We start from the raw sequence: 22,606 nt of genomic DNA on the forward strand, positions 1-22,606 counted from the left end.
TTTTGCATAATGTATCTTGGGTATTCTAAGTTTCTGGGCTAATATCTGCTTATCAGTGAGTGCATATCTAGTGACTTCTTTTGTGATTGGGTTACCTTTTTCTTATTCTTTAAATTTTTTATTAGATATTTTCTTTATTTACACTTCAGATGTTATCCCCTTTCCTGGTTTCTCCTCTGAAAACCCCCTATCCTCTCCCTTCTCCCCCCCGCTCACCAACCCACCCACTCCTGCTTCCTGGCACTGGCATTCCCCTACACCAGGGGATAGAGCCTTCACAGGACCAAGCTCCTCTCCTCCCACTGATATCCAACAAGGCCATCCTCTGCTACATGGTGCCATGGGTCCCTCTATGTGTTTTCTTTGATTGGAGCTCTGGGGGTACTGGTTGGTTCATATTGTTGTTCCTTCTATGGTGCTGCAAACCCCTTCAGCTCCTTGGGTACTTTTTCTAGCAACTCCATTGGGGACCCTGTGCTCAGTCTAATGGTTGGCTGCAAGCATCCACCTCTGTATTTGTCAGGTACTGACAGAGCCTCTCAGGAGACTGCTATATCAGACTCCTGTCAGCAAGCTCTTATTGGCATCCACAATAGTGTCTGGGTTTGGTGACTGTATATGGGATGGATCCCTAGGTGGGGCAGTCACTGGATGGCCTTTCCTTCAGTCTCTGCTCCACACTTTGTCTCTGTAACTCCTTCCATGGGTATTTTGTTCCCTCTTCTAAGAAGGACTGAAGTATCCACACTTTGTTCTTCTTTTTGAGCTTCATGTGGTCTGTGAATTGTATCTTGGGTATTCTGAGCTTCTGGGCTAATATCCACTTATCAATGAGTGCATACTATGTGTGTTCTTTTGTGATTGGGTTACCTCACTCAGGATGATATCCTCCAGATACATTCATTTGCCTAAGAATTTCATAAATTCATTGATTTTAATAGCTGAATATTACTCCATTGTGTAAATGTACCACATTTTCTGTATCCATTCCTCTGTTGAGGGACATCTGGATTCTTTCTATCTTCTGGCTATTACAAATAAGACTGTTATGAACATAGTGGAGCATGTGTCCTTATTACATATTAGAGTATCTTCTGGTATATGCCCAGGAGTGGTATTGCTGGGTCCTCCGGTAGTACTATGTCCAATTTTCTGAGGAACCTCCAGACTGATTTCCAGAGTGGTTGTACCAGCTTTCAATCCCACCAGCAATGGAGGAGTGTTCCTCTTTCTCCACATCCTCGCCAGCTCTGCTGTCACCTAAGTTTTTGATCTTAGCCATTTTGACTGGTATGAGGTGGAATCTCAGGGTTGTTTTGATTTGCATTTCCCTGGTGACTAAGGATGTTGAACATTTCTTTAGGTGCTTCTCAGCCATTTGGTATTCCTCAGTTGTGAATTCTTTGTTTAGTTCTATACCCCATTTTAAAAATAGGGTTATTTGGTACTCTGGTATCTGACTTCTTGAGTTCTTTGTATATATTGGATATTAGCCCTCTATCTGATGTAGGATTGATTAAGATCTTTTCCCAATCTGTAGGCTGCAATTTTGTCCTATTGACAGTGTCCTTTGCCTTACAGAAGCTTTGCAATTTTATGAGATCCCATTTGTCAATTCTTGATCTTAGAACATAAGCTATTGGTGTTCTGTTCAGGAATTTTTCCCCTGTGCCCATGTACTCGAGGCTCTTCCCTACTTTCTCCTCTATAGGTTTCAGTGTATCTGGTTTTATGTGGAGGTCCTTGATCCACTTGGACTTGAACTTTGTACAAGGAGATAAGAATGGATCGATTTGCATTCTTCTACATGATAGCCGCCAGTTGAGCCAGCACCATTTGTTGAAGATGCTGTCTTTTTTTACAGTGGGTGGTGTTAGCTCCTTTGTCAAAGACCAAGTGACCATAGGTATGTGGGTTCATTTCTGGGTCTTCGATTCTATTCCATTGATCTACCTGCCTGTCACTGTACCAATGCTATGCAGTTTTTATCACAATGGCTCTGTAGTACAGCTTGAGGTCAAGGATGGTGATTCCATCAGAGGTTCTTTTATTGTTGAGAACAGTTTTCCAGGATTGTTTTCTCAGTCACCTTCTACTTGGTGCTTTGGACACATGGCCAGGCCCCTGAGCTTGTCTAAGGAAGTGAACTGATGAATTTCCCTTTTACAGCATTTTAATGCCAGCTGCTTGGTTTCCCAGCAGCTGGAAAGCAAGACTGTAAAACTTGCCGCAAGCGTTTATTTTGTTTTTATTTATTTATTTATTTATTTATTTATTTATTTATTGAAGCTCAAGAGCAATTTTTAAATCTTTTTTATTTGTTAGTAGTTATTTATATTTTTATTTAGTTCTTAAATTTAATGGTGTTGAGTCCAATTACATTAACGGGGTTTAAAAGGAGAAAAAATGAAGACCAAGAATACTCAGGGAATGCAAGCTCTAAATCCTAACAGCTGCCCAAAGGAGGAGAATGAAGGAAGGGGGGAAGCATGTCATTTAAAAGCCAGCATGGAGGTCAGACACGTGGTGGCCAAGCAGTCACATGGAGGAAGGGAGGGGACTTTAGAGAAAGAATAAGGAAGCCCCAAATGTTGGAGAAGCTTAAACTATAACATGCTTAGAAAAGAGACAGAAAGAAGAAAATAATGCTTTTTTGGAAAAGTGGGCAGACTTAAAAAAGCACAAGGTTGAAACCCAGTGTACTACTGCATAAGGGGGCAGGGATGTTGAGAAGGAATAAGCCCAGTATCTCATTAAAGGATGAATCACTCTGCCTATCTCATCAGCCTGGCTCAGTGAGAACCTGCCTTCCACGGCGTGCTCCCCTGGCCAGGTGATGGACCTGGCTTAACTGGAATGCTAGGTCAGAAGCCGTATTCTTTTGATCAGACTTTGTTTTTAATTTTGATGATTTTATTTTATGTGAATGAGTGTTTTGCCTGCATGTGTGTCTGTATAACATGTGCATGTCTGGTATCTGTGGAGGCCAGAAGATAGGGCTAGCTCTTTTGGAAGTGGAGTTACAGAAGGTTGTGAGCCACCTTGTGGGTGATGGGAATCAAACCTAGGGAAGGAGCCAATGTTCTTAACTGCTCAGCCATCTCTCCAACATCCACACTTTTTTTTCCCTCCTTAATGGGCCTTTATTGCTACTTTAACATTCTCTACTCTGAATAGGTAACCCCCAAATCACTTAGAAACCAGATTAAGGACCAGTGCCCCCAAACAATTCTGGCTTCTTTGGCCTCTAACAAGAATGAGTCTGTCAAGAGGCCCGAGGAGCTGGGCGTGGTGGTGCACACCTTTAATCCCAGCACTCGGGAGGCAGAGGCAGGCAGATTTCTGAGTTCGAGGCCAGCCTGGTCTACAAAGTGAGTTCCAGGACAGCCAGGTCTATACAGAGAAACCCTGTCTCGAAAAAAAACCAACCCCCCCCCCAAAAAAAAAGGCCTGAGGTTATTTCTGGCTTTCAGCCAAGAAAGAGACCAGTTACTTTTCTTTAGGGTCTTTTTACACATTTAGATAAATTGGCCAATTCCCACTTCCTGTTCTTATCACCCCTCTCCAAAGAGGTGACCCTAATTGCCATCATGAAATTCAACTGATGACTGAGCTGGCTATTCTGGCTGAATGTGGGTGTCAGGTGTAGCAGTTGGGGTACCCCATCCAGTGGGCCTGTCTAAATGATTCCAAAAATGCATCAGTTGTTTTATTTGTGTAACTGTCAGATGTAGGGAGGAAAAGAAGTCTCTGATTAGTTCCTGGAAAGAGATGTGTGAGGGAAGTAAAGGCAATAGTTAAGCAGCGTTGTAAGTACTAGATACGGAACAGAGAGAAGCCAGAGCACAGGGCGGTTTAAAACGTCTCCAAATATAAGACTGTCTTGATGGGCTCATAAGAGATCTATCTATTGGACTTATTTGTCGTGGTTCTCAGATTCTCGGTAAACACCTGGAAGGCAGGATGCTGGCAGATGGGCTCTGAGGCAACAGACGTGAATGCTGATGGATAATACACCACTTTCAGCCTTGGCTGTGCTGCGCTCCACCTGTACAATTCTGAGCACACTCCTGAATCATTTCATCAGCAAGCATAGATTAAAAACAATTTACAAAGGGAGTCATGAACATGAAATGAATGGGCAAATTCAGAACCTGGTATAACATTTAAGGCTTCTACAAACACTTGAGTTTTATATATGTATGTATAAAAACATATACACAATAAGTAAATATATGTAATATGTAGACACAATATGTAATATATATTTTAGGATGTATGTATGTATGTATGTTTGTATGTATGTATATGTGTGTGAGTATGCATGGACCTGTGTACCATGTGCGTGTGGGTACCCATGGGGGCTAGAAGAGGGTATTGGGTCCCCTGGAACTGGAATTACAGGTGGTCATGAGACACCTAATGTGGGTGCTGGGAATTGAACTCGGATCCTATGTAAGAACAGTATGCAGTCTTCCCCAACGAGCCACCTCTTTAGATCCCTTTATAGATTCTCATTCCAACCCAAGGTTTTAATTGTATGCTATTTTGAGGCTGAGAATTGAGGGTACTTGGAGAAATCTGGAGAGCAGGCTAAAGATGGATCTCACACATGGAGGGGGAAAACTCTGGGCCAGGTGTCAGCACACACTGTGCATGTCTGCTAGTGAGCAGTGGAGCGTCCTTGAACAGTTCCCATGGCTGGCTGGCCAGTGGCCAACTCTCCAGTTGTTCTTCCCTGGGCTCTGGGGACAGACAGCAAGGGACTGATCAGAGCAACCCATCACAGCCCCTCTAGATTCCTGCCCTGACTCAACAGGTTCTCTTACTTCCCACTCACTGACTCTAACTTTTTACTAGCCTGTACGCTTTCTATCTGTAAGAGGGGATAAGAATAGCCCCCACCTAAAGAGCAATGGTACTGATTAAGTAACACTATTGCAACATCCTTCAGGCACGTTGGCTGTTATGAAGTTTTGGATTTTGAAGAGTTCGGTTTTAAATTGTTCGGTGCCTAACAAATTTTGTTTTGTCTGGGAGGAATGATGTCCGTGGACTTTGGGGTTCAGCAGGCACCTGGTGGAATTTTTAGGTTCAGAACAAGGAACTGAACAGGCACCTGTGGTAGACCGCGGCAAGAGGGAGAAAGATATGCTTTCAAAGGTGGAAGGAGGACAGCGCAGGGAGGATGTTTTAGGAGCTAAAGAGTCATGTGATGATTAGAATGGAACTTTCCCATCCCAGTATTCCGTAGTTTTGAGAGTCATTTGAACAGGGTGGCATTTTTGGTGTATGCTCTCTGTAAACATGAAGTTTATAATGAACTATGGGCTAGTCCCCTTCAGATAGCCTGGAGTGCCTCTGCACCTGCAACAGTAGCTCCAGTCAGTTCTAGCTGGCCTTGGCTGAGGGCATGGGGTGTGGGGTGTGCGATGTGCGGTGTGTGGGTGAGGGTGCCTGGCCTTCGTTGTTGCCAGTTTTTTTTCTCTTGTGTTAATTCTCCTGTCTTTGCCAAAGGCTTTCCTGGCCTTGCTCTCTGCCCTACTCCCCTGAGTCAGTTACATTCTGTAGTCCAGCCTTGCTGGCCTAGGCCTCACTATATAGTCCAGACTGACCTTGAGTTCAAGGCAAGTGTCTGGACTCAGCCTCCCGAGGAGTACTGAGATGACAAGCGTAAGCAGCTCCACAGGGGTGTGAAAGTGATCTTACGGCATGGTCAGCTACGTGCTAGATAGAGTGCTTTGCCAGCCATTTGTATTTTTCAAAATAACCTCTAGCAAGCAAATTAGACCTTGCAGGTAGATCACAGATAGGCTGCCCTTAAAGAGCTTGTTGTTTATGATTGCTTGTTCAGCTCCCTGACCCTGCCTCTACTCACGTTCTGTCCCTTACTAATGCCTTTCCTTTCTTAGTGTCACACAGTACTGTTCTGTGTCCTGGAATCAGACCTTAGCAACTGTGTAAGATTCCTTCAGAGCACAGGGGAGCTTTCTTCACTGTTCCTCTAGACAGGTACCATTTGCCCCGACTGCTCATGGAAATCAACTAAGAGAAAGGAACTTCTTATATTTTCCTTAATCCTTACCATCCTGGCACCAGTCCCGGTTGCTGCCATTACAAACAGATGTCGCTGGGGATGGAGGTATGGGGGTTTCTCTGGGGAGATGGGATTTTAACAGAAGGACATTTCTACCTCCCCTTTGGCTTACTTAGCATCATAAGACATCCCTTTCATCTCCAGCAGGGAAGCTCAGACAGCAGCAGTGAGGAGCTGATGCCACCCATGGACAAGCCTGGTTTTCTAAGCTTTACCACATCCTTGGTGGAGAGAGGAAGAGGGGGCGCTGAAGCCCAGCACTGACCTTGTCTGTTTTCTACCCCATGCAGGAGCAAGAACTCTGCCTTTTTCAGTGAGGAGGAAAGGTGTTCTCTCTGGTCCCCAGGAAGTGAGAGGAAGGCAGAGTGTTCCAGCTTCTTATGTTCGCTCGCTCATACTGACATCACTTCTATTTACCGGCTGAGTGAGTGTCCCGTAGACCCCAGAGAAAGCCCCAGGCTCCTGAAGACCAGCAAGGAACCCATAGCCAGGAATAGACTTCTCTTCATTCTATTCCTGTCTAGGATTTTGGGGCTGCAATCACTATCCACTTGATGGTCTGGTTCATATGTGATTAGTAGTTTCCCTGTAGACTTTAGATCTTTCTGGATTGTACACATTGTGTTGCTTGGCAACCATGTCACATGATAAAACCAACTTGCCTTTGCCATGGGTGGTCAGCTGGGTTGGCCTTTCATCCCAAGGAGAGGAAGAGCTCCCTGAGTCATGGCTCAAGATCACATTGCTGACTAGGTACCAAATCACACATCATGTAGATAATTGGAAAGAGACCTTGGAGATAATTTCTCCCCTTATTGCACAGATTAGGAAACTGAGACCCAAGAATGTTAGTACCTCAACCAGGATACCTACTAGCCAAGACAGTCCATTTCATCACAGCACCCCAGATACAGGATGATCCTGGGTTGTTGGATGTATCAGTCTCAGGAGTGGATCTACCTTGCTTAGCACAATTTTAGGCAATGTTGAGTGCATGAATGAATGAATGCATGAACAAATGAATGATAATTTCCTTATGATGGGAAAGGTCCATGGCTTTGTGGGAGGAAGTACAGTTACTGTCACTAATGTTGCTGATGAAAGGTTATTTTTCTCTCACGTCTTCGGTGACGGTATGTCTGCTTCTGTGGGGCTGAATTAGATGGTTGCTGTTTCATAGGGATAGCCAGAGATTCGCCACAAGGGACTCTCAGACCCTTTGCTTGGGAGAGAGGGAATTGGAGGAGGCTCTCTTCATGTACAGGGAGCCTTTGCGAGGAATACAAACCCCAAATACCAATGCTAAGCCCTAGAAACCTTACTTCTTGTAGCAGATCTGCCAGACTCAGGCAGTAAGCTGAACCTGTGAGGCCCTTCCGGGTCAGGGGAGCAGAGCTCTGAACACCCCGGAGAACTTGTTCTGGGAGCGGGAGAGGAGCAATGGTTGGTGATAGACTTGCATCAAAGGGGTCAGCGGTATGGTGACATGGTGTGACCTAATACTAGATCTGTCCTTCCTCTCTGCCTAGGTGAGTTTGAGGCTGTCCAAAATCTCCACAATGATCTGAGCGGTGAGTAGAGATCCTGTCAGGCCCGACCTCCTGTCCTCGGGTTGGCTTATCTGTTCTCATGCCAGGAGCTGGCTGCCCTAGTCACAGGCCCTCAGGGATGCTCAACTCTGCCTGTCCTTACAGCATCTCAGCCCGAGAGCTTCAGGGAGGTCAGGTCTGGTGGGACCTGGATGGAGCGGCAGACCATGGGCTCCAGACGTTCCAGCAGTTCTGGAGACTCCAGCCCTGAGGAGGATGAGCTCATCTCAGCCTCCTCGGACAGCTATCACCTTCCGGAGCCCGATGACCTCGATGACCCGGAACTGTTCATGGACCTAAGCACCAGCCTGGAAGAGGATGAGGTGGAGCACTTCGCCCCCATCTTGGCTTTTCTAGATCACGAAGGCTACACCGACCACTTTAAGAGCCTCTATGACTTCTCCTTCTCTTTTCTTACTTCCTCCTTCTACAGCTTCTCTGAGGAGGATGAACTAGTGGCCTACCTAGAGACTTCAAGGAAGTGGGCCAAGATGAGCCACATGACATGGGCCCATGCCCGGCTCTGCTTCCTCCTGGGCCGACTAAGCATCAGGAAGACCAAATTTTCTCAGGCCAGGGTCTACTTTGAGGAGGCCATTCGAGTCCTTGATGGGGCGTTTGAGGACCTCTCCCTGGTGGCTGCTCTGTACATCAACTTGGCAGCCATCTACCTGAAGCAGAGGCTAAGACATAAAGGGCCCACCTTGCTTGAAAAGGCGGGTGCTCTGCTGGCCTGCCTGCCAGACCGTGAGTTCAGTGCAAAGAATGAGCTTGATGTCGTGACTTACGTGCTGCGCCAAGGGATCGTGGTGGGGAGCGGCCTTCTGGAAGCCAGGTCCTGCTTCCTGGCCATCCGGTTGCTCCTGAGTCTTGGCCGACATGAGGAAGTTCTGCCATTCGCAGAACGTCTGCAGCTCCTTTCTGGACATCCTCCTGCTTCGGAGGCTACAGCCACCATGTTGAGTTCTCTGTATGACAAGAAATATCTTCCGCATCTCGCGGTGGCCTCTGTTCAGAAACGTGGTCCCCAGAGTGCCCGGGGGATGTCTCTTTCCCTTTGGCAGGCCTACTTGGTTCTCCAGAATGCTACTAAGATCCTGGGTGTTCCTTCTTCAAACTGGTGTGAGGTTTCCGCCCTGGCCTGCCCAACCCTCAGGCAGGCTCTGGCTGCCTGTGAGGAACAGAGTGACCAGAACATCCAGAGGACTTTGTGTCTCATCCTGTCTAAGATGTACCTCCAGCACAGATCTCCTGATGGTTCTGTCCACTACCTGAGCCAGGCCCATGTGTTAGGGAAACTACTGGGCGAAGAGGAAGCCTTTGAATCTTCTCTCTGTCTGGCATGGGCCTATCTCTTAGCCAGGCAGACAAAGAAGGCTTTGGAGATCCTTGAACCGCTACTATGTTCCTTGAGGGAGACAGAGTGCGTGACCCAGAGGGGAGTGGTCCACAACCTCCTGGGGCTTGCATTTGAAGATGAAGGCCGGACGAGCAGGGCGGCCAAGAGCTATCTCCGAGCTTTGATCAGAGCTCGGGAGATGGGGAATATACGTAACCAGGCTGTGTCTATGGCCAATCTTGGTCACTTGACCCTCAAGTCCTGTATGCACCAGTCAGCCACGGGTTATTTCCTGCAGGCTGTCCGGCTGTATTCTGAACTCCAAGCCAGCAAGGAGACAGACATGGAGTTGGTACAGGTGTTACTCTGGTTGGGCCAAGCTTTGGTGTCTGGACACCAGCTGGTCCACAGCCGCCTTTGTTATGAAATGGCATTGCTGTTTGGCTTAAGGCACCGACACCTAAACAGTGAGTATGCCCATAGTGCTGGGAGCATTGGGGAAAAAAAATGTGTTGGTGCATGCTATGCCAGTGTCTCATTCATGTCCCTGTTTTATGTTAAGGTCAACTTCAGGTCACCAAATCCCTCTGCCATTTCTACAGCTCGGTGTCCCCAAACCCTGATGCGTGTATTACCTATCATGAACACTGGCTGGCCCTGGCTCAGCAACTCAGGGATCGGGAGATGGAGGGGCGGTTACTGGAGTCCCTTGGGCAGCTTTATAGGAACCTAAACACATCCAGGTGAGTCCCTGCTTTAGAGAGTAATGGTATTCTTTCTCTCAAGACGGCAAGTCCAGATGTACATGGTACATGGATAATATGTTGGGAAACTGTGGGTCCTACAGCTGTCAGGCAGCGCTACCCATTGGTTGGGAATTGTATGGCCTTGGACGAGTTATACCTTGGTTTCCTCATCAGTCAGAGGAGATGGTAATGGCGTTTATCTTACAGTGCCAGTGTGAGAGGTGAATGAGTTAAAAATCCCCGAAATGCAGACAGTCTCTGTAATGGTTCCTTCTTTCACTTGTGTGTTTCTAAAGCAGTCTATCCTGACTGGCTGACAATGCATAATTCAAAGGGGTCAATTACACTGTGGACCATGGCCCCTTCAGGAGATCTTCACTATTTAAAGACAATTAGGATTTGGGAAAGGACACAGTATTTATAAATACCATGAAGCAGGGGTGTAAATTTTTTTTGATTAAAAAAAAAAAGTGCTTGATTGGAGCCTCATCTTTAAAATGGACCTGGGACTTAGGAAGTCAAGTCTATCTTCACCTGTGCTCGAGCCTCACAATAAATGCATGGGGATGGAAGGGTGGATTTAGCACTTGGCTATGTGAGGGAACTGTATACTAGCACTTTCTTTTGTGATTGACTTTTTGGCGCTTGTCTTAGTTAGGGTTTCATTGTATGTGGATACCATGACCATGGCAACTCTTATAAAGAAAAACATGTAATTGGGGCTGACTTACCATTCAGAGGTTTAGTCCATTGTCATCATGGAGGGAAACACGGTGGCATGCAGACAGACATGATGCTGGAGAAGCATCATGGATCTATATCTGGATCTGCAGGCAAGAGGAAGAGAGTGAGGGCCTGGCTTGACCTTCTGAGACCTCAAAGCCAGCCCCCACCCCCCCCCAGTGAGACACACTTCCTCCAATAACATCACACCTACTCCAACAAGGCCACACCCACTCCCACAAAGGCCACACCTTCCAATAGTGCCAGTTCCTATGAGCCTATGGGGACATTTTCATTCAAACCACCACAGTGGTCTCTGAAAAACCTTCGGTTTTGTAAAATGTATATCCCAAACATATCTAAGCATCCCTTAGGCTATTGATACTCAAAGTCTCCTCACCCATGCACCTTGCTACCTGCTGGAGTACTTTGCTTACACCAGCCCAGGGCCAACAGGACGGGCAGCCTGCGGTTCGGTCTCTAACAACTCTCATAAAATCACAGAAGGTTTAAAAAAACCTCTCATTTCACTTTGCAACAGATTTGTGTCATAATATTACGTTCATAATTCTTACTAAAATAAAGTGGGGATTCTTGCTACTGTTGATCAGAGAAGCATTGCAGGGAACACTAGTTCAAGGCTAGCTTTTGCTTTTTAGACCCTTCCCTAGTTAGGGTTTCTATTGCTGAGATGAAATATCATGATCAAAAGCAAGTTGAGGAGAAAAGGGCTTATTTGGCTTCCACGGTGTAGTCTGTAATTGAAGAAGTCGGGACAGAAACTCAAACAGAGGGAACCTAGAGGTAGGAGCTGATGCAGAGGCCATGGAGGAGTATTGTGTATTGGCTTGTTCCTCATGGCTTGCTCTGCCTGCTTTCTTGTAGAACCCAAGACCATCAGCCCAGGGATGGCTCCACCCACAATAGGCTAAGCCTTCCCCCATTAATCATGAATTCAGAAAATTCCCTACAGGCTTGCCTACAGCTCGATTTTATAGAGGCATTTTCTTAAGTGAGGCTCCCTCCTCTCAGACGCCTCTTAACTGTGTCAAGTTGACATAAAAGTAGCCAGCACTGGTACCATGGTAACCGTGAGGATGCAGGCATCAGACAATAGTTAATCACACGGTGGACTCTCCTTCTCTATGTATTTCTCCCCGCTCATGCTATTTCTTTCTGTTCTTGTTCTCTTACAAAAAAAAAAATCAGGCATCCTCTGAGCTTCCCATTGCCTTTGCCTTCGGTGCCAGGGAGAGAAGTCTGAGACAGACTGCCTGTGGGAGGCAACGGAATGGCTGCCCAGCCTGTCCTACTTCCATTCCTACACACTCTAGGAGTCTGGATGCCTCTGGACAGGCTTTAGGAAAGTCAGATATAAAGGACCAGGACAAGGATGCCGAATTTACGTCTGACTTATGGCTGCCTCCTCCATACTGTGTTTCCCGTGTAATTTCAGTTTTAGATTACTCCTGTGCCCAGCTACTACCTGCCACTCTTTGTTCTCAGCTCTGGCTTAGTTGTCAAAAAGATTGATATTTTGGCAACAGTGGGGAGGGAGAGACAGAGACAGGGAGAGACAGAGAGAGGAGAGTGGGTGGGCAGAAGGAGAGAGCGTATGCGTCACTGTTCTTGGATGATGCAGGTGATACAGAAGAGGCAGGAAGAGGGGAACCACAAGAAGATAGCAGCTACAAACTTGGACAAGTGGCTGGAATTAGGAGTCGGGAAACCAAGTCCCACATGTGACCTGATAACACAGCCACTTGCCTTGGTTGCTGTGTTCATAGAGTCAATTTGAGTCAGGAATCTTCCAGGTGCGTCTGAGACCAGCTAACTATATCAGTCTGACACTGGCTCCCAGGCTCCCAGTGCCTCCAAAGAGGCTTCATTTGTTGAGGCGGATCCTTAAAGCTATGAGGCTTTTAGATAGGGGCATAGAGCCAGTGACCTAAGGGCTTTTGGGGGGAAGGAGGGGTCTGAAACATTCCAAAGTGTGGTCAGAGTTCTTGCAGGCAGATGTATCGAGCACAGAACTATGCTATGTGCTCATGTGGGCAGCTGAGTGATAACTGAGTTTGTTAGCCTGAGGGATGAGTACCCTTGTGTTATGGGGTATACTGATGTGCTGCCCTGAATGTTGATGGTTAATAGAGAGTGGGGTGTTTGTTGCCAAAAGGAGACCCTGGTTGGATTGCTCAGGGCTCAGGTAAGGAAAGAAAGGGGCTTGGAGTATGGAGGCAGGCTTTCTAGTGTTTAGTGACAAGATTAGTGGTCAATGCATTAACGGAGTTCAGGTGCCATTCCAGATGTTCTCTTTGATCATGGCCTATGGGAGTATTAGGTGTAAAACAGCATGGACCCCTCCTTAGGGAGTACTCACCAATAAGGAACCACGTATTGCATACATATTAGGACAAAGTGACTGGTCCCCAAATAAGGAATGTAGATTCCCTCTCCCTAAAATTAGTTACTTATAGTAAAAAAGGTAAAATTAAATTAAACCACTGTTGAAGATTATGCATTGAAAAACAAGGATCTCTTTGCAAGAACCTATGCCCCAAATTATCCAGAAGTAACTATTTAAAAATTTAAAAATATTAACAAATAGTTCTTGTGTATGCAAGATTATATATCACATTATATTAAGTTCTCAGTATAGTAAATATAATATACACATACCTTAGTTACATGAAGGATTATGATAAAACTTCTATACAATGCAGTCAGTGAACTTTTTGTTCGAATTTTTCATTTGAAATGCTATGAAATGCTGAACCAGCATTTTTGAGGCTAAACTCTGTTTCATTGAAATAAATGTCATACTATTTTATATTTTCATACTAATAGTATTTTCACAATATTTCATATTTTGATCATGTTTTTCCCTCCTCCAAGTCCTCTCAGATTCGCCCCATTTTCCTACCCAACCCAATTTTTATGTTCTTTTTCTCTCTCCCTTAAAAAAAAAACCAACAACAAAAAAAACAACCTAACCCAAACCAAACCAAAACCCCTAACAAATACAAAAAAGCCAAAGACCGATAGCTCAAAAAATGACAAAAGAAAGCAAAATAAAACAGAGAATCCTAAACAGAAACCCAGTGGGTTTGTTCAGTGTTGGCCAGCGTCTAGGGCATGCCCTGCAGTGATACACCCAGTGCGACTCCATTGGAGAAAAGTGATGTTCCCTTCCCCAGTGGATGTCATCTGCAGACAGCTTCATGGTTAGGGATGGAGCTCTACACCCACCCTTTCCCCACCCCCACCATGTCAGTGACAGGATCTGCCCTGGAGAAAGCATCTTATTACACCGTAATAAGACCCTTTCTGATACGTCTATGGTAAGTGCTAGAGAGTCATAGTTAGGAACAAAAAGATCCAAGATAACTGTCCCATACAGCCCCCACTGTGCAAGCATGTATGTTGCCCTTACAGGCTTCTATTCAGGCAGGTATTGATCATTCAGAAACTCTTCTTAACATCTGTCTGTCTGTCTGTCTATCATTAAAGTTTGATCACATGCGATGCAGCCGAACCTTTACAATTTAACTTGCAGCTCAACGTACATTTTAGTTTTTAGCATTTTCCTGTAGCCGTGTTAAGTTTCACTGCTATCAAACTGCCAGTCATCTTCAGGGCCTCCTCCTTCCAACCCCGGAACCTTCAGCCGCAAGGACTGCCCACTCTCCACTCTCATCTAGCAGGGGAAACCACAGACCCCCTGCGTCTCCTGTTGATACTAGCTACAGGTGGGATCAGTTTCCTGAGTGGTTTCTTACACTTCCTATGATGTTTTCAAGGCTCATTTATGCCAGAAATGTCAGTGTCCCATTATTTTTTAACTCCCCCCTCTCCCTGCCATTTGTCTGTTTATTTTCTGTGTGACATTGTACGTGTGGAGGTCAGCCCCTTCTCTTCTTTAAGGGGGTCCTGGAGATTGAACTTGGATTGTAAGGCATGGCAGCAAGAGCCTTCACCTGCTGAGCCATCTTGCTGGCCTACTAGTCATCGTTTTTAGTGCTGAACAATATTCTGTGGCTATGCCACGTCTGCTTGTTCATTCCTTAGTTGACAGACATGTGGGTTGTTTTTATTTTGCAGCTATTGTAATTAATGGGCATTTGTGAACAAGTAAAGATGGGGTTGTAGTTCTCTTGCATATGGACTCACGAGTGAGATTTCAGAATTACAAGTGTTCATAACTTTATGTTTAAATATTTGGGGAACTATAGACTGTTTTCCGAAGAGGCCACACCATTTGATATCCTTATGAGAAATGTGTGATGGTGCCAGTGCCCCCATGTCCTCACTGTATTTGCTACTGTATGGGTTTCATTTTAGCCATACTAGTGGGGCGAGATGGAATGGAACCTCATCTTTTCCGTTGTGCTTTTAATCTGCATTTCCTTAGTGACTGAAGATGTTTAACATTGTTTCGTGGGCTTTATATGTTCTTTTTTTTTTTTTTTTGAAAAATGTTTGTACAAGTCATCTATCTATCTATCTATCTATCTATCTATCTATCTATCTATCTATCTATCTATCTATCATTTATTTGAGACAGGGTTTCTTTGTACAGCCCTGGCTCTCCTGGAACTCCCACCGCAGGCCAGGCTGGCCTGAAACTCAGAGATTCTCCTGCCTTTGCCTCCCGAGTGCTGGGATTAAAGGCGTGTGCCACTACCACCTGGCCTTTGACTATTTAAAATCAGGACCTTTGCCTCTTCACTGTTGACTGTAAGACTTCATGTACTCTGAATATGTGTCTGTCATCCGATGTGTGTGTTACAGACATCCCCTCCCCCCCCAGTCTTGCTCTTTTGATTGCCTCGTGCAGTGAACTAGGCATGCTCTTTACAATGGTCAATCTTGGGTGTCACTTTAAGGCAATTAGGAAAGCACACCTCGGGGTGCACAGGGGAGGGGATTCCAGAGAGACTTAAACTGAAGGCTCCCGCAAGTACAGAGGGTATCATCCCATAGGCCGGCAGTCCAGGTGGAATAAGGGTGTGGGGGAATGAAATACTGCCTCTAGCGAATAACCAACCCCTTTTTATATCTAGAAAGTGGGTGATAGTTTTCAGTTTAGTCCCCAAATCTCTCTTTGCCTTTCTTGCTTTTTTTTTTGTTTGTTTTGTTTTGTTTTACTAACCAGAGATCTGATACTTTAAAAAAAAATCCTTTAAAAAGCTGATTTTCTGTCTTATCCTTTTTATCAACTATGCAATTCTCTGTGTGGCCCACTCTGCTTGCCTGTCTTGCTTGCTTCCTCTACTTGCTTTGGGTTGATTTTATTTCTTTGGGTAGCGTCTTAAGGTGGCACTGACGTGTAAGCCACCTTAGTTACGAATTTCCCCTGAGCTCTGCTTTATATCATCCCTCCAACTCTGATATACTATGCTTTTGTTTTTTTTTTTATTAATCTCAAAGCACTTTCTAATATCTTTGTGATTTCTTCTTTGACCTGTTAGTTATTTAGGAGTATTTTCAGATGAATTTTCCAGTTTTTAAAAACTATTACTGATGCCTAATTTGATTCCACTGTGTTAGGAATATATAGTTTGAGCCGGGCGTGGTGGCGCATGCCTTTAATCCCAGCACTGGAGAGGCAGAGGCAGGCGGATTTCTGAGTTCGAGGCCAGCCTGGTCTACAGAGTGAGTTCCAGGACAGCCAGGGCTACACAGAGAAACCCTGTCTCGAAAAACAAAAAACGAAACAAACAAACAAACAAAAGGAATATATAGTTTGTATGAGTCTCTTCCTCTCAAAGTTTTGAGATTTGTTTTAAGGCACAACATATGGTCTATTTGCAGGACGGTCTGGACACTGTAGAAGAATGTACTTGCTGCTGCTGTTAGGTGTGGCGTTCTGTACTGCAGATCTCTTTTAGGTCCGATTGGTCTGATTCCTTATATTTTAATGGACTTTAACCTTGCTCTTTATTTTTTATCACCATTGTTATTGTTTGGAACTGGGGATCCACTCGGGGCCATATGCATGTTGTATATGTGTTGACCTACAGAACTATACCCACAATCCCTGGTTTCCTTCTTACTCCATGTCTAACTGTCCTATGTGTCATTGAGCATTGGTTACTAATATATCCAGTTGTTTTTTGCGGAATCATCTAGTTCCTCTTCAGTTCTATTAGGCTGGTCTACACATCATTTTGGGCTCTGTCAAACACACACACACACACACACACACACACACACACAATCCGTGTATTTCCTGTTATATTGACCTGTCTTATCATGACAAAATGACTGATATTGTTTCTAGTGATAATTCTGGTGCTTTTCTCAGTACCAGTGTCTTCCTTCACCTCCCTCCATAACTGTTGCATGGTGTCTATTTCTATATACTTTTGCTTTCTGATATGTCTTTGAGTCTAAAGTGTGCATCTACTTCGGTCATTTAAGATATCTGTTCTGCCAGTGTCTGTCTACCTTTGACTGAGGTGTTTAACCCATTCCCGGTTAAGTAAGCATGCTCTTATGTGTGCCCGCAGCCAGGCTTATGTGCCATTTTGACATTTTTCTGCTTGGTTTCTGTTGTCTCTCACCCCTTTCGACTTTCAATTCTGCCATCTCTGCTTTCTCTCATGTTAAGTAGATATTTTATGGAGCACTGTTTTATTTCCTTCATGACATTTATTCTCTCAACGAGTTCCTGAGGATCGTGAGTTCTAGATTAACCTATATCACCTTCAGAACTCTGAGTGAGCACACACAGCTTCAGATATGCACATGGCCTTTATTCCCAGAGAGGCTGTCTGGAGCTTTACAAAGCCTCGTGTGGACATGGTATCAATGCCTCCACTTTTGCTTTTATGTGTTTTTGCCTGTTCCTCGTATGTGGTTCCTTTTTGTGACCCTGAGGATTAAACCCAGGGCTTCACAGATGCCAAGCAAATGTTCTACCACTGAGCTACTTTCTCAACCCTATTTGTCTCAAATATTTTTTTTGTTGTAGACAATTTTTAAATCCTGGTCTGGGATTGGTTATTGAGTTCTGGGATAAACACACACACACACACACACACACACACATCCTTTATATTTACAATAAGCCTTAAGCAGCACAATAGCTGGGTAGCTGCCTACCCTCTGTGCTGTTAAGAATCTACTTTCCTATTGATAACCTAGAGTTATTACTTACTATTTACTATGTTCCATCTGGGCTGATCTTAATTCCAATTGAGCAATCCTCAGGGCCATGTTTTCTTGATCCTTAACCCATGGTTGCTTCTCCTTCCTCCTCTCCAGCTCCTTCTCCCTCGGGGTCCTCTTTTACTTTTGTCTCTTCTGCCTAGCTATTGGCTGTCAGCATCTTTATTCACCAATCAGAACTAACTTGGGGGCGGGGTGACAGGGATACCTGTAGATTCCAGGTCTTGGGGGCCTGCACTTAGGGTTACAGTAGACAGTAAAAGACAAAACCATAACATGTTTGTGTGGCGATGTTCATTTATCTTTCTAATTTTTTTTTTTTTTTTGGCAAGCTGCATAGAAAAGAGGGTGTTTTTTTAATCAATTAATTAATGATAATAAACTCTAAGTGATCTCCAATAAAAATAAGCTCTGCAACCACAGGCTTCCAGAGACCATCCTCAGGTCAAATTGTCCCTCCTCTGGGCTGAAACTTTGGGGAATCCAAACTCTGATCCCTGGAGCAGGGTTCCCTAGTAACTGACATAAAGGTTTTGTTTGACGGTTGTCACAGGGCTAGGGTGAACAGGAAGGATCAAGGCCAGGTGAGAAAGCGTCAGCTGTCAACATAATTAAGGTGAGATTTGAGCAGATTTTCTAGGAAAAGGGTTATCCTGAAAAGTCATTGCTTAGGTTTTCATCACCTTCCTCCAGGGTGGGACTGTCTGAGATCCTTGCTCTGTTGCTCTAGAAGCTGAATCAGGAGCCGGGTGGTGAGGCAGAGGCAGGCGGATTTCTGAGTTCGAGGCCAGCCTGGTCTACAAAGTGAGTTCCAGGACAGCCAGGGCAATACAGAGAAACCCTGTCTCAGGAAAAAAAAAAAAAAAAAAAAAGAAGAAGAAGCTGAATCAGGTTCTTTACCAAATTTTAAAAATCGCATTTGTCTTTATTTTGTGTGTTTGGGTATTTTGCCCCCGTGTGTGGTGTGTCTGCGCACTATTCATGTGCCTGGTGCTTGTGGAGGCCGGAATAGGGCTTTGAATCTTCCGGAACTGCAGTTACAGATGGTTGTAAGCCTCCATGTGGTTGCTGGGAACTGAACTCTGCTTCTCTGGAAGAGCAGTTGGTGCTCTTAACCGCCGAGCCATCACTCCAACCCCGGGACTTTTAATTTTAGTATACAGAAGTTCCAGTTTTCAAGATTTTCATTTAAATTCTTTGGAAGAAACAATCACTAGCCATCAATGTTGACTTCCCCAGGATTCAGAAGTACTTCAGTGTCACAGGAAGCTCTTGCCGGTGTGGAAAGGCTATTGTTCCTGTTTGAAGTAGCCATTTCATAGGAGAACCATGCAGGAATGCTGTACTTATTTAGCATTTACAGATCAGCAATCCTATAGAGGGCTTTTAAAATAAAAAAAAATAAAAGGACAGAGAACAAAGACAGATGAACAGGTGGCGCCACACCCCACTGGGTGTGGTCACTTTAATTCCTCCTGACGCTTCCTGGTAGCTGTAGTAAAAACGAGGAGCCTTATGGAGTTCTGACTGTCAGATAAAAGAACATAAAAAATTGCCCATGCATCTGTCGGAGCAAATTTTTCTCCTGGCGTTGGTTCCCAGGAAGAATTTATTAAGCAGGTCTTGATGTAGTCACGGACCCCTGGTTTCTGCATGAAAAGAGGAAACAAAGAGGAAAAAGGCCATAACTTCTTCTAGGTGCAGTGGAGGAGAAAGTTGATTATGGATATGTGGAGTATAGCCAGAGGCAGACACCTCTGGGAGAGTCCAGAGTGGACCTGACCCTGAGCCATGTGGGGGAGGGGGAGGGGGAAGGGGAGGGGAGGGGAACCAAGTACAGCAGCCAGGAGGCCCAAGGTACAAAAGGGGCAGGTAACCAAAATGTCTGGGTTATATAGGGAAGAGCCTCTGGGGGAAGGGTTGGAGAGTTCAGGGTAGAGGGTGGGTATACCAGCCATCCCCCATAACAGCTAGGGACTGAGGGATGCTGGGAGAACCCGGAGGACAGGCCCACTTTGATAGGTTAAGTAGGCATCTCAGTTGCGGGTCCAGGGTTTGAAAATTAACAGTGCTCAAACTTCCTAATGCTGTGACCCCTGAATACCGTTCTTCCTGCTGCGGTGGTCCCCTATCATAAAGTTATTTTCGTTGCTACTTCGTAACTGTAACTTTGCTACTGTTACAAACTGTAATATAAATATCTGGTATGCAGGACATCTGATATGCGACTCCTATGACAAGGTCATCCAGGGTGGCAACCCCCAGGTTGAATAGCCCTGTCGCGGATAGATTTCTTCAGCCCCTCTCAAAGAATTTCCATTCTCACTAAAGCAAGGGAAAGCAAGCCAAGGCAGCTAAGAGGAGAGAACAAGTCTAGGGAGGGGTAAGAAGGCCTGTGTGACCGATGGCATCTGGGAGACATTTGAGGAGAGTCCCGAGGGCTAAGTGTGATGTTTGGGAAGAGGAGAGCGGTAACAAGTGGTATTTCTGATCGAGGGAATAGAAGCAAGGGCCATGTGTGCAACAAGTGAGCAGGTGCTGATGACCACTGGGTCTCAGAGATGTCCTTGGCTAAAAAAGGATGCAGAGTCGGGTGGGCTGGGTATTGCATCTCAGCAGGCCTCTGGACTTACAGTAAGCATGCATAAAGAAAATACTGGGCCAGCAGAAAGCTTCTATTGAACATGTGTTGTTTGCTAAGCAGTGTGTTTGTTTCAGGGCAACCACATGTAGCAAGAAGTTGTTTGGAAGTAGAGAGCTAAAGTAGTCCAGTGTGTTGCCCGAGGCCCCGGGCGGGGTTGTTTCCAATTGTTGGAGACTACAGCAGTATTGGCAAACTTGTTTGGTTTTTATTTTTTGAGACAAGAGTCTCCCAGAGCAGGGTGACCTTGAACCTTGCTTCTCCTGCTCCCACCTCGAAAGTGCTAGGATTATGAGCATGAGCTATAACATCCCCACATTAGTAAGCTTTAAAAAAAAAAAAATAGTCAAACAGTACACTTTTCAGGGTTTGTGGGCCATATGTTCTCTGTCAGCGCTCTTCCACTCTGCAGCTGTAGCGCAAAACAGCTCTGGGCAGTACATAAACAGTGAGCGTGGCTGCATTCCAGAAAAGCTACTCGTAAAAGCAGGCAGGAGGGTGTGCTTGGCGCATGGGTTAGGGTTTGCCACCCCTAGTCTACAGTGCCTGCACTCGAGCACTTTGTATGTGTTCTGTCTTCTCTGCTAACAATCCTCACCCTAGATAAGGATGGCGTGTTGGGATTCCAGAGTTGAGAGTGACTTAGTTTTTTATCAGCTCTGTCCCTGCCTGCTGGAATCCTGGCTCATTATGTTTCTTGGCTTCACTGGATTTGCCTCAAATTCTCAATATAAGAGAATTTCCCTCTTTTTGTTGGTTATGATCGCCAAATTTGATGATTTTCCTCTTGTGTTTAAAATGGGTAGGGTTAGTAGGTGATACAAATATTTGGCTCACTGTTCAGTACCTACAAGGTAATGTTCTCTCTGCCTTCCAGGTGACAACTAGATTGGAGTGGGGCCAAGTGTTTCAGTCTCCGGGTAGGAGAAGTCTTTGTGGATTTTGTTTTCAACCTTAATCGAACACATGCAGGCTATTAGTTACTTTCCTATCACTGTGGTTAAATGCCACAACCAAGGCAAGTAATGAAAGCATTTAATAGGGCTTCGGTTTCAGAGGGTTGGAGTCCATCGAGACAAAGTGAAGGCCTGGTGCAGGGAACAGCTAAGAGCTCACATCTCAGAACTGCAATGGGATGGGGGATGCAGAATGCACTGGGAATGAGGGGAAGCATTTGATGCTTCAAAGCCCACTCCTGGGTCAGATTTCTTCTAGCAAGGCCACACCTCCTCTAACAAGACCACACCTCTCCAACAAGACCACACCTCCCCAACAAGACCACATCTCCTCTAACAAGCCCCCACCTCCTCAAAGAAGGCCTCCTAGTCTTGACAAACCATTTGACCACTTTAGTACCAAATATTCAAACATATGAGCCTATGGGGACATTCTCATCCAAACCACTATACAGATCAACCCCTGTAGAGTTGCCTCCTCAGGAGGACCTTGTGACTTTATTGGATCCACTCAACAAAATAGATGTTTTTAAATCATTTTCTATGACCCAGACAAGTAGCTAGAAATCAGATAAAGGCATTATAGCCCCCGACCTTATTATGCTCACGGGATAGTAGAGAGAACAAGGAATGGTCACCACCAGTCAGGATGCATGGTAAGCACATCCACACGTTATAACTAGAAAGAAGGCATGCTTTGCATGCTACAGGCCCTCGTGGAGACCAGCTAGTCTCTGCATGTGAACCTGATGCCAGCGGAGGATCCGTTCCTCCTAGCTTTTATTTTTATTCTATTCTGCTTGCTTCTGTGGACCTAAAGTCAAAACAGCAAAAGCAAACAACAGAAACAACAAGAAAAGCCTCCAACATTTGTTTTCTAATATGACTAATCCCGGATTCTGCAATCCTAAATGAAGAAACAGCTGCGTTTGGTGTGCCCACATTTGATCCCAAGGCTGTGGTTCACTACCACCTGTTTTTGCAGATGAGGAAAGTTTTTTTCAAGGTTTGCAATCATTTATGTCCTTAACAATGTCAGTATTTTTTTTTTTTTTTTTTTTTTTTTTGTAAGTGGCAAAAGAAATCAAAGCTTTCCCACAACTGATAGCTAAGCCAGGAGTTCAGTAAGGGTTGCTCCGGAATGTGTGGTTAGACTCGCAGTGTTAGTTTCTGCTTTAAACATGGTTTATTAATGCCCACTGCTACTTACACTTTCTGAGCCTCACTTATCCATTTCTAATTGAACTTCTTTGTTTGTAGCATTTGTGTGTGGGGGGGGTAGAGGGGGGGGAGAGGGAGGACCATAGCATGTCTGTGACAGTGTGTATGTGGATGTCAGAGA

At 45.1% G+C, this 22,606-nt stretch overlaps 1 protein-coding gene across 2 annotated transcripts in view; it reads left to right on the plus strand.

The window, feature by feature from the left end:
* Sh3tc2 (SH3 domain and tetratricopeptide repeats 2) overlaps positions 1-22,606 on the plus strand; it is a 63,607-nt gene that overhangs the window by 28,362 nt on the left and 12,639 nt on the right. For both annotated transcript variants that reach the window (XM_021214828.2, XM_029547242.1), the window contains exons 9-12: positions 6,388-6,521; positions 7,627-7,668; positions 7,792-9,492; positions 9,588-9,768. In XM_021214828.2, the coding sequence (XP_021070487.2) occupies positions 6,388-6,521; positions 7,627-7,668; positions 7,792-9,492; positions 9,588-9,768 (2,058 nt within the window). The remainder of the gene's footprint in view (positions 1-6,387; positions 6,522-7,626; positions 7,669-7,791; positions 9,493-9,587; positions 9,769-22,606) is intronic.

The sequence above is a fragment of the Mus pahari genome, chromosome 15 (genome assembly GCF_900095145.1).
Source record: "Mus pahari chromosome 15, PAHARI_EIJ_v1.1, whole genome shotgun sequence".
Taxonomy (NCBI): Eukaryota; Metazoa; Chordata; class Mammalia; order Rodentia; family Muridae; genus Mus; species Mus pahari.